Source organism: Oncorhynchus mykiss, chromosome 2 (assembly GCF_057628025.1).
Source record: "Oncorhynchus mykiss isolate SJ-2025 chromosome 2, ASM5762802v1, whole genome shotgun sequence".
Classification (NCBI taxonomy): Eukaryota; Metazoa; Chordata; class Actinopteri; order Salmoniformes; family Salmonidae; genus Oncorhynchus; species Oncorhynchus mykiss.
The window spans coordinates 65,553,648-65,566,736 of NC_143023.1; the positions used below are offsets into that span (position 1 = coordinate 65,553,648).

Sequence of the window (13,089 nt, forward strand, 5' to 3'; positions counted from 1 at the left end):
GTGTACTCTGTGCCACAGAATAATCCTGACTGTGTAAGTGACGGGAGCAAATGCCGTTCTGATCAAGATGTGAAAATTCTGAAGGGAGGGTCAAAAGTGTCTCAGAGAGAGAAGCACTGTCAGCAATTCAAGGTCATTTATGTGAACAATGCAGAGTTGTGGGTTCCACACTCCATTTATTGGCTTCCCCTCGTGACCTACGCCCCAGCCTGTGAGTGACGAGTGTGTCGTCATCACGTTCCTCGTTGCCACTACCTCAGGGGAGTGTCAGGAGCGAAGATCGAGGGGTTCTTCTGGTGACGGAGAGCCAAGAAACATGCTTAAAGATGGCGGCGGAGGAGATGGCTGCTGTTTTATGGGTTCCTATCCAATTGTGCTATTGTGTGTGTTTTTTCGCATTATTTGAAACTTATTTTGTGCATAATGTTCCTGCCACCGTCTCTTATGACCGAAAAGAGCTTCTGGATATCAGGACAGCGATTACTCACCTCATACCGGACAAAGATTTTTTCTTTAACGAGTCGGACGCAAAGGTTTTACTTCAGACACCTAACAAGGCCTAAATCCCTGTCATTCGCATGAAGAAGAGACAGAGATATCGGGGACGTATGTCTGGGCGCCTCTACCATGAGTCCTATTAGCCAACGTGCAATCATTGGATAATAAAATGGATGAGCTCCGATCAAGACTATCCTACCAATGGGACATTAAAAACTGTAATATCTTATGTTTCACCGAGTCGTGGCTGACTGACGACATGGATAACATACAGCTGGCTGGGTTTTCTGTCCATCGGCAAGATAGAACAGCTGCCTCCAGTAAGACAAGGGGTGGCGGTCTGTGTCTATTTGTCAATAACAGCAGGTGCACAAAATCTAATATTAAGGAAGTCTCGCCTGAGAGTTTTCATCTATATTTTTCATTGCTGTCTATTTACCACCACAAACCGATGCTGGCACTAAGACGGCACACACAGGTGTATAAGGCCATAAGCAAACAAGAAAATGCTCATCCAGTGGCCTCCTGGGTGGCGCAGTGGTTAAGGGTGCTGTACTGCAGCGCCAGCTGTGCCATCAGAGACCCTGGGTTCGCTCCCAGGCTCTGTCGTAAACGGCCGTGACCGGGAGGTCCATGGGGCGACGCACAATTGGCCTAGCGTCGTCCGGGTCTCATCGCGCACCAGCGACTCCAAGGTTGCTAGGTGAATGGCGTTTCCTCCGACACATTGGCTTCCGGGTTGGATGCGCGCTGTGTTAAGAAGCAGGCTTGGTTGGATTGTGTATCGGAGGACGGATGACTTTCAGCCTTCGTCTCTCCCGAGCCCGTACGGGAGTTGTAGCGATGAGACAAGAGATAGTAGATTACTAAAAACAATTGGATACCACAAAAAAGGGGTAAAATATATATATATTTTTTTTATTAAAAAAATTAAAAAGAAAATGCTCATGGCATTGGGGGACTTTAATGCAGGGAAACTTGGGAAACTTAAATCCGTTTTGCTAGCACAGACTGGATAATGTTCCGGGATTCTTCCGATGGCATTGAGGAGTACACCACATCATCCACTGGCTTCATCAATAAGTGCATCGATGACGTCGTTCCCACAGTGACCGTACGTACATACCCCAACCAGAAGCCATGGATTACAGGCAACATCCTGTAGTTAAAGGGTAGAGCTGCCGCTTTCAAGGAGTGGGACGCTTATAAGAAATCCCTCTATGCCCTCTGACAAACCACCAGGCAAAGCATCAATACAGGACTAAGATTGAATTCTATTACACCAGCTCCGACGCTCGTCACATGTGGCAGGGCTTGCAAACTATTGGAGACTACAAAGGGAAGCACAACCGCGAGCTGCCCAGTGACAAAAGCTTACCAGACGAGCTAAATTACTTCTATGCTCGCTTCGAGGCAAGCAACACTGAAGCATGCATGAGAGCATCAGCTGTTCCAGACGACTGTGTGAGCCGATGTGAGTAAGACCTTTTAAACAAGACCAACTGGCAAGTGTCTTCACTGACATTTTCAATCTGTCCCTGATCGAGTCTGTAATACCAACATGTTTCAAGCAGACGACCATAGTCCCCGTGCCCAAGAACACTAAGGTATCCTGCTTAAATGACTACCAACCCGTAGCACTCACGTCTGTAGCCATGAAGTGCTTTGAAAGGCTTGTCATGGCTCACATCAACACCATTATTCCCTGAAACTCTAGACCCACTCCAATTTGCATACCGCCCCAACAGATCCACAGATGATGCAATCTCTATTGCACTCCACACTGCCCTTTCCCACAAGGACAAAAGGAACACCTACGTGAGAATGCTATTCATTGATTACAGCTCAGCGTTCAACACCATAGTGCCCTCACTGCTCTTCACTAAGCTAAGGAACCTGGGACTAAACACCTCTCTCTGCAACTGGACTTCCTGACGGGCCATCGCCAGGTGGTAAGGGTAGGTAACAACACATCTGCCCTTAGGGTTGCGTGCTCAGTCCTGTACTCCCTGTTCACCCATGACTGCATGTCCAAGCACGATTCCAACACCATCATTACGTTTTCCGAAAACAATAGTTTTCCGAAAAAAAATAGTTGTAGAACTGATCACCGACAACGATGAGACAGCCTATAGGGAGGAGGTTGAAACCTGGCAGTGTGGTGACAGGATAACAACCTCTCCCTCAACATGATCAAGACAAAGGAGATGATTGTGGACTACAGGAAACAGAGGACCGAGCACATCCCCATTCTCATCGACGGGGTTGTAGTGGAGCAGGTTGAGAGCTACAAGTTCCTTGGTGTCCACATCACCAACACACTATCAGGGTCCAAACACACCAAGACAGTCTTGAAGGGGGCACGACAATGCCTATTCCGATTTGGCTTCGGTCCTCAGATCCTCAGAAAGTTCTACAGCTGCACCATCGAGAGCATGGTTGCATCACCGTCTGGTATGGCAACTGCTCGGGCTCCGACCACAAGGCACTACAGAGGTCCCAGTACATCACTGGGACCAAGCTTCCTGCAATCCCAGACCTCTATATCAGACTGTGTCAGAGGAAGGCCCTAAATATTGCCAAAGACTCCAGCTGTCACGTTCTGACCTAAGTTCCTTTGTTTTAGTATGGTCAGGGCGTGAGTTGGGGTGGGCAGTCTATGTTCTTTTTTCTATAATTTGGGATTTCTGTGTTTGGCCTGGTATGGTTCTCAATCAGAAGCAGCTGTCAATCGTTGTCCCTGATTGAGAACCATACTTAGGTAGCCTGGTTTCACCTTTGATTTGTGGGTGATTATTTTCCGTTTCAGTGTTTGCACCATTCGGGACTGTTTCGGTTTTCATTTTGATTGTGATGGTAATAACTTTTGTTTATGAAGATTGATGACTGATGATTTGATTGGATGTTGGCTAAGGTCGCTAGCTAGCTACAGTATATTCAGACTAGCTTTTAGCTAGCTCTGTAAGAGTAACAGCAATAATATTGTAACGGTGGCAGCCTAACAGAAGATTGGAGGCTTGGCTTATTGGAGGCATGGCTTTCATATAGTTATTTTTGTCCACCCGTGATAGTAAATGTCATGCCTGTTCTGTTATACTGTTATTAAAGGCAAAGCTTGTACACTATCAGTTCCAAAGACTTACATAAGTGCATATGATACTAAGAGCCAAATAGCATTACATTTTTCAGATAGTCACAATTTTGTTAGTATTTTAACCAGGCTTCAGAACTGTCAGTGTACAACCTTAACCTATAATGACAATACAACAGAACACATGAATAGGTGTAACATTTACTCTCACAGGTGGCCAAAAACAACTATCTGAAAGCCACGCCAATATGCCACGCCTCCCATCTTCTGATCACAAAAAGGTTAATGCTTGAAACTTTTCAGAGGGGTTCCTCTAAGAACCCTTTCAGAGGGGTTCCTGAAGGAACCTTTTCAGAGGGGTTCCTCAAGGAAACTTTTAGAATTGAAAAGGTTCTCCCACAGTGACAATCGTTTTGAACCCCAAAAGGTTCTTCAAGGGTCTTTTTCTTCTATGAGTGTACAAAAGATAAAGATTGTGTGCTGTGACTGTCTGGGTGCAGATGTCTAGGAGACAACAAGGTAAGGTAGGCAATGCAGAGAAAGAGAGGGGTGATTAGAGTAACTGAGCAGAATGCTTCACCAGCTCCCGATCTCAAAGTCAGTTCTGCTGACTTTAAAAGAGGCAGAGTCTAGTCTACAGACAAGACAAGGGTGGTCACGAATAGTCTGTCTAATTTAAAGAGGTATTATGTGCTGTGTGCATGATTGCATAATAGAATGGGGATGTCAACTACACGCATCTCTGGAAAGGAAATTAGGTCATTTAATTAAAGTCAATGTGTGGGGTAATGGTTCCTTCCAGATGCACTTCCCTTTGACTTCCTTAACATTATACTGACATCATCTGGTTGACATTAGCAGTACAGTTGTTCATGGCATTCACAGGGTGAGTTGGTCTCGCCCATAAAGCAGATGTTGGACTACATGCATGCAAAACAGAGAATAGCTAAATAACTCTAAATCATTCACTTTGAAATGGAACTATGCCAATGTTTTGAAATGTGACTTTCCCAAAGTTATGTGTCATGCTGTCCTTACTCTCTGTGTGTGTCTCTCTCTGTGTGTCTCTCTCTGTGTCTCTGTCTCTCTCTGTCTCTCTCTCTCTGTCTCTCTCCCTGTGTCTCTTTGCTGTTGGTCAGGAGTAGAGGTCCAAAGGCCAAAGCATCAGAACTCCAGTGAGAACGACATTGAGGTGATCTCCAGTGGCACGGGGCCAGACAGTCCTGAACTCTACATAAAGGGCACCACACCCCCCAACCTGACCCCTGACCTTAGTCCTGAGGCCAGCCACCCCTCCTCGCCCCCCTGCAGCCCCACCACCTCCAAGCCATACCGCACCAAGAACGCACGCTTCCTGCGGCAGAGTGCTGTGGACGACGCTGGGGGTGGTGGCGGTGGGGGAGGGGGCGGTGGGGGTGGGAGAGGGGGCAGTGGTGGCCAGGAGATCCAGGTGCTAATGGAGGGCCGTGGAGGAGGGGAGTACCTAAGGGCCAACAGCTGGAGCGAGGACAAACGCTCTTCTAAAGAGGGCAGCAGGGGGGGCAGCAGGGGCAGCAGTCGCTCCACCACCCCCTCTGTCCAGGACGAGGCCAGGGGCCGCACCAACGGCCACGGCCATAAGCATGCCTCCTCCAATCACAAGTCTCGAGAGCATGGCTCGTCCAATCACAAGGCCTCCAGGGACCGATGGTCGGACTGCCCGTCGGCATCGTGGAGGTCCCAGCGGACGCACAGCGGTGACACGCGGCTGCTGGAGCAGGATGAGGAGAAGCTGAGCAACTACGAGATGGAGATGAGGCCGCTGCAGCCCATGGACTCCAACTCCCAGAAGCCTTATGGGTTGGGAGAGGAGCACCATGGTCACAGTGGCGAGGCCCGCTCCCACACGCTGCAGAGACAGCGGCCTTCTAAGACCCGGGAGGCCAGGGAGGGCAGGGAAAGGGAGGCAGCACGGCCGTCAGGAGCACGGGAGGGCAAAGAGAGAAAGGAGGGACCGGCCCCAGACTCAATGCAAAAGCTGGACAGTCTGAGCAAGGGGGACAAGTTGGAGGCTCGGCCTCTGCGCAGGGATCTCACCCTCTCCCCCCCACAGAAATCCTCACCCATTGCACTAGAACACGACGACGACAAGAAACTAACCCAGCTCAAAGCAAACTCGGTAAGGACGCCTCCTCTCACCCACACATTCATAGCCACACTTAGTCATATAATTTGCTTGTCATGTGCACACATGCAGAAAATCACACACGCATGAGTAATCACTTGCATGCAGATGTTAATTGCATTTACACAGCATTCAGACACAATTGTACTGTAATCAATGATAGAAGAGCTATGAATGTATCATTACTGTGCGATGTACAGACATAATAACAGAATTAACTCATACAGTAGCTATGTACAGTAGTAAGTGGGAGCATCCGGGGCCCTGGTGTAGTCCACTGGATAGGCAGGTGCTCTACACAACACAGACTCTATGGTTGGACACTCTAGCCTCCCACATCCCCTCCACCACACAGCCTCAGCTAGCTATCTCCCACTGCACCTTAGTAACAGCAGATTGGCAAAGTAGCTCCTTCCACAAAGCATCCCCGCATTGGCTGCCCCACGCTCTGTTGCTAGGAAACAGCTTATGCCTTGCTTCAGCAGTAGCCAATCAGTGGGCGTGTGATGGTGACTGGGGGGGGGGGGGGGGGTTGCAGCCGCAGAGAGGCGAGTAATGCAGCTGACTTGTGTAAGACAGGTTCACATGAAACACAGATACATTCACGCATAAGCAGACACAGATTCTGCAAGTGATCGCACTGTAGAACACTTTTGCACAAAGCTCTCCCCTATAATCTATTCCAGCAGCACAGTTAAACATACAGATATCCACAAGGATATGCCAACAGTGCACATGGAGCTAATGTCCACGTATCACACAGACAAATGGGATCAGTGAACTGAGCCATCTACAACATTTCTGGCATGGAGAGTGCACCACCGTAAAGACAGGGTCACTGGCATATGAAATGCATCAATTATACACAACATACATATCCTTCGGGAATGATCATTCAGTTGCATGGTGTAGAGTAAACATAGCTGTTGTTAGAGGCTACCAATGAGCATGTGAATTACAGTTTAAAGTATTTTAGATGTCATACTATGGACTCAACTTTACATAAGTCATTTGTAATGCACTTTCCCTTTGATGAGTGCTCCAGTCCTATACATTTTCCATGGCAGAGTTACAAAAACCCATCAGTTAGATGTCCCTAATAGTCTGCTGTTTTAACATGCTGGCTCTCAATAACACTGAGAGACTAATTTACAGTACATGAAAATGCAGTATCTCTCAAATGAACCTAATTATACAGAGTAAATACCAACATTAAATAAAGTACACATTAGCTGTGCCTTTGATTTTGTGTGTGTACAGGTAGAGCTACAGTGGAGCAAAAAAAGTATTCAGTCAGCCACCAATTGTGCAAGTTCTTCCACTTAAAAAGATGAGAGAGGCCTGTAATTTTCATCATAGGTGCACTTCAACTACAACAGACAAAATTAGAAGAAAAAGAATCCAGATAATCACATTGTAGGATTTTTAATTAATTTATTTGCAAATTATGGTGGAAAATAAGTATTTGGTCACCTACAAACAAGCAAGATTTCTGGCTCTCACTCACCTGTAACTTCTTCTTTAAGAGGCGCCTCTGTCCTCCACTCGTTACCTGTATTAATGGCACCTGTTTGAACTTGTTATCAGTATAAAAGACACCTGTCCACAACCTCAAACAGTCACACTCCAAACTCCACTATGGCCAAGACCAAAGAGCTGTCAAAGGACACCAGAAACAAAATTGTAGACCTGCACCAGGCTGGGAAGACTGAATCTGCAATAGGTAAGCAGCTTGGTTTGAAGAAATCAACTGTGGGAGCAATTATTAGGAAATGGAAGACATACAAGACCACTGATAATCTCCCTCGATCTGTGGCTCCACGCAAGATCTCACCCCGTGGGGTCAAAATTATCACAAGAACGGTGAGCAAAAATCCCAGAACCACACGGGGGGACCTAGTGAATGACCTGCAGAGAGCTGGGACCAAAGTAACAAAGCCTACCATCAGTAACACACTACGCCGCCAGGGACTCAAATCCTGCAGTGCCAGACTTGTCCCCCTGCTTAAGCCAGTACATGTCCTGGCCCGTCTGAAGTTTGCTAGAGAGCATTTGGATGATCCAGAAGAAGATTGAGAGAATGTCATATGGTCAGATGAAACCAAAATATAACTTTTGGTAAAAACTCAACTCGTCGTGTTTGGAGGACAAAGAATGCTGAGTTGCATCCAAAGAACACCATACGTACTGTGAAGCATGGGGGTGGAAACATCATGCTTTGGGGCTGTTTTTCTGCAAAGGGACCAGGACGACTGATCCGTGTAAGGAAAGAATGAATGGGGCCATGTATCGTGAGATTTTGAGTGAAAACCTCCTTCCATCAGCAAGGGCATTGAAGATGAAACATGGCTGGGTCTTTCAGCATGACAATGATCCCAAACACAAACTTCGTAAGAAGCATTTCAAGATCCTGGAGTGGCCTAGCCAGTCTCCAGATCTCAACCCCATAGAAAATCTTTGGAGGGAGTTGAAAGTCCATGTTGCCCAGAAACAGCCCCAAAACATCACTGCTCTAGAGGAGATCTGCATGGAGGAATGGGCCAAAATACCAGCAACAGTGTGTGAAAACCTTGTGAAGACTTACAGAAAACATTTGACCTCTGTCATTGTCAACAAAGGGTATATAACAAAGTATTGAGATAAACTTTTGTTATTGACCAAATACTAATTTTCCACCATAATTTGCAAATAAATTCATTAAAAATCCTACAATGTGATTTTCTGGATTTTTTTTTCTCATTTTGTCTGTCATAGTTGAAGTGTACCTATGATGAAAATTACAGGCCTCTCTCATCTTTTTAAGTGGGAGAACTTGCGCAATTGGTGGCTGACTAAATACTTTTTTGCCCCACTGTATATGTGTTCCTGTGTGTGTGTGTGTGTGTGTGTGTGTGTGTGTGTGTGTGTGTGTGTGTGTGTGTGTGTGTGTGTGTGTATTAACATGTACTATTCTCTCCCTCCCTCCTCCACAGGGCTCCAGCTCAATTCTGGTCATCATGGTGATTTTGCTCAACATTGGAGTTGCAATTTTGTTTATTCACTTTTTTATTTAAAAATGGATTGCCTATTAATTCCTATTATTATCTATGCTATTATTATAACATATTATGAGTATTATCATGACTATACAGCCCTTGGGCATTTGACACAATGTAAAGAGTACAGTAAGAGGATTAACAATATGGGGATAAAGCTGGTTCCCAATGCCCAGATGAAAGATAAGCAGTGATCTGCAAAAAAAAAAAAAAAAAAAAAAAAAATGTAATTCTTTCTCTCCCTGACATTACCTGTTTTTCATCATAAATCAATGTTTAAAAAAGGTTTGTAACTTATAATTTAACTTATTAATTTGCTCACGTATGATATATTCATTTAAATTATTTTTTATTCCTTACTTGCCTTTTCTCTGTTAATATTGCTGATGTTCTTTTGGTTTAGTTTGTCTGGAATGGTAGACTCAGATGAGCACTTCTTGTATAATGGTGTAGCGGGTCGAATGAGACAGGATATAATGTATCTAGTCTGGTTATGGCTGTGTCCACCTGACCTGGGTTCAAAAACTATTTGACATAATTTAAAATTATTTAGCTGTGCTTGATTGAGCTTGCCTGTTGCACTGGAAACAATAGAAACGTCTGAAAAGTGCAAAACCCTGCCTACCTGGTGGTTGAGGCAGGCTAAAGCAAATGCTGAAAGTATTTGAAAGATTTCAAGTAGTATTTGAACCCAGGCGTGTTGTCCACCCAGGTAATACAATGTTAAAGGGATGGGAAATGGACCCCTGTCCTACCCACTGCCCTCCAATCCCTCCCCCTTCTCTCCCTCCTGACACGTTGTTCCTCTTCCCAATTATTAATTCAGTCTCTCTTCCCCCCTTACTCCCCTTCCCGGTAGTCCCCTCATGACATCACGCCGTATCCTGTTACCCCTTTATTTGTTTCATGTAACTCTCCTTTTATTCAATCCTGCACCATGCTCCCCTATTCCTACAACCAGCCATCTTAACCAAGACTTCCCCAAATAGACCAGAGAATGTCCATGGCAAGCAGGTGTTTCATGAAAAATGAAACAACATATATATATATAGATATGATTAAATAAAATAGGGCTACAAAAACACTTTTGCAACTACAGATCCTAGTTAGCAACAGGACATGTTTACAATCTGAAAAACCGGGATGACCAACACAAAATTGCCTCTAACAACTATAGCACCATAAAACCTATCTATGTTAGAAAACCTGTTGCAAATTTAGCAACTTGGGTTACCAAGATTGAGCCATGTGCAAATAACAAATAACTACTGTATATCAACTCTAATCTGTCTGCAACTGGAGTAGGAATAGTTTTGTCTGAAAGGGCTTCTAATGTGAAAGATTCTCTTTATAGTCAACATACAACAAAATGAACAAATTATCTAAAGGAAAGAACTCTCAAACACACACACACACACATTGTACAATACCATGTACACAACAGGTACAATACTCCCACACATACAGTGGTATGTGAATGATAAGCTATATTCATATAAAATATTGACATTCCAAAAAACTTTCTCAATGTCTCTCTGGCCTTTAACGCACAGGTTGAACTTTATATGAGGACTAGCGAATAACATTCTGTCAGTTCTCATCTATCTGCTCCTCTGTCCCCTACAGAGCCGTTCTCTCTCTCTCTCTCTCTCTCTCTCTCTCTCTCTCTCTCTCTCTCTCTCTCTCTATCTATCTATCTATCTATCTATCTATCTATCTATCTATCTATCTATCTATCTATCTATCTATCTATCTATCTATCTATCTATCTACAGTATCATGTCTAAAGGTTTCTACCCAAACCTGACCCCACACACCTGGTCTGGTCTGGAGGCACTCGCTGGCCGTACTGTAAGAGGCCTAGTGCAAGTTCAGAGACTGTTATGTTTAAAACTGCTGCTTTCAAAACAAATGATTTACCAAGACAGAAAAAAAATCATATTTTTGAGCTATTTGCAAGACTTCTGAAGAAACGCCTACTGCCTTGTTTTATAAAGTTGAAAAAAATATCTAAAATGCATGCTCATGTATGTTTTAGTTTTGTATAGATACATCTTTTTGGGGAAAAATATAAATGTCTCCTCTAGCCCTCTACTGCTAATATTCCATCCTATTTTTTGGGGGAAGATTTAGGCTTTTCTCCCCCTCCACCCAGATTTCATTGTTGATAAAACACCAAGGAAAATCTGATATATTTAGAACACTTATTAAGAGGAACATACTAGGAAAAAAACACTCTTTTCAACACTCTTACAAGTTGGGGGCATAAACTAGTATTTCACTGCCTCTCAAACCTGATTCTTCCTCGCTGTCACTGTCCTCCAGCTCACTGTCCTCACTATCAGAGGGTGATCCTAACTGCTCCATTAGGATCCTTTCGCCCATATAATGTCGCTGTGTCCATTGCATGTGAATGTCAGTGGATATTTTGGCAAAAATATCCATATCCATCAAATGTCTTTCATTGAGCATGATATTGCCCTGAAAAGTAGCCTAACTGCACAACGTTGCCCTGAGGCAACAAAAAGAAAACGACATTTGTTTTTTCATATATATATATATATATATATGTGTGTGTTCAAAAATCAAATATGCTTCTTTACAGGTTCCTACACAATTAGATATTTTTAATTGTCAAGTTATCTCTAGTTAAACATGCAAAATAATATAATGTATTGTACACTTCAGTCACACCACGTGCTCAGGTTGCTCTGCTTCCTGAAAGAAGGTCCCTCCCCCAGTTGATACATCATACCAACTTCTGCACCTCATTGGATTGTTTACAAACATGTCATCACATATTATCATAATATGGGGAGGTTGAGGGGCAAAAATATTTTCTGTTGCCTAAGGGCAACGATGTGCAGTAGAGGGCTAGTTTTGGAAGCAGTATAAGAAGGGAGTGGGAGGGTGGGGGGGCTGCAAAAAAAATACAAATAAAAGTGGTACTACAGGCTTTGCCAAGTTGCTCTTAGTCCTGAGCAAGCAGAACTTTTCCAGATGTTGTCCAGTACTGTTCTGTGAAGCAGACTCTTCCATAGGGTAGCCTGGGCTTGCGCTACAGTACAGTACATTACAGTACATTACAAGATCCAGACACAGGCTACTAGTCTACTGCATCCCACTGCTTCTCCAAGACAAAGCCCACATCTTAGACGCAATGAAAACAAGAGAGAAAAAACAAACAGACAAACTAAGAGAAGTGTTTTGCTTTTTTTTTTTTATATATATAGCTGGCTAACTAACTCAAAGACTCTGAGATGTTTTTATAGCATGTCTCTAAGGGGCTTGTACTCCACCCTGATTCTCCTGGTCCTCCTGTAAGTGATCATCCGGTCTGTGTGTGCTCGCTCTTCTCTTCCTCCTATGCCTCTCCGTTTCTCTATCCAGCAAAGTTAAACAGAGCTGCCAATGTGAAGGAATGAAAGTTGGGTCCAAACGTGTGGAGTTTTATTTTTCAACAACGTTTGCTCCCCCAGTCTTGACTACATGAGTTAGTAGGTACTGTTGGAAACTGGACTGATGCCGTTAGAGGGTTAAGGCATATTATGGGAAAGGGTTTACTGATTCAAAGAACAACTATGGAAAAGTGTTCCAGTGGCTGTTGATGATACTGAGAGGTGCAGAGGTGACGACTGGCTGATCTACCTGCTCCTGTGGTTTTTCTACCATTCCGACTGGAAGTACCCATCGCATGCCAAAGCATGCCCAGTTCTTTTCTTCTCCTCCTCTCTTTTATTTCTTTACTTTTTGGGGGTCTGTTCGTTTTTGAGTTATGTGGAGAAAATAATGAAAGTGTTTGAAAGAAAACTCCTGGTTTGTGGTTATTGAATCTTTGTCCTCTCCCTCTTTCTTCAAATCTGATTTTACTCAATAATTTCCAAAATGAAAAAGAGTATTGAAGATATCAGAGATAAAATTATTTGAATGTGCGTGTGTATGCAGGTATACACTGCATATTGTTCAATTGTTTAAGGTGAACAACATGTTAGATACCAAAGTACAACAGAGACAGGAGTAAACCAAGCTGCTACTTTAAACTGCAGCATTGGAGGGTGGGTCACCATGGCAACCCTGACTTCGTATTCCCCTCCATCATATGAGGGGCGTGGTCAGACCGATGAGGGCGGGGTTTGTCTCCTGGGACCCATCTTCACAATGAAAGGGAGGGCAGAGAGAGAGAGAGAAAAGGCAGAGGAAAATGGTGAATCAAGCTCGACACATTTCCCTCAGTCTTCCCTCTCTGTGCCGTTTCAGTCTATATACTGTATATGAACCCTTCCTCTATCCTTTTCTATTCT

At 44.2% G+C, this 13,089-nt stretch overlaps 1 protein-coding gene across 2 annotated transcripts in view; it reads left to right on the forward strand.

Annotated features, from left to right (window-relative positions):
* jph3b (junctophilin 3b) overlaps positions 1-9,150 on the forward strand; it is a 46,057-nt gene extending 36,907 nt beyond the window's left edge. Inside the window, exons 4-5 of one of the 2 annotated variants that reach the window (XM_021568438.3) lie at positions 4,729-5,747; positions 8,726-9,150. In XM_021568438.3, coding sequence (XP_021424113.3) covers positions 4,729-5,747; positions 8,726-8,806 — 1,100 coding nt within the window. In that variant the 3' untranslated portion in view covers positions 8,807-9,150. The remainder of the gene's footprint in view (positions 1-4,728; positions 5,748-8,725) is intronic. The other variant, XM_021568445.3, reaches the window with a different exon arrangement.
* The last annotated feature ends 3,939 nt before the right edge of the window (positions 9,151-13,089 follow it).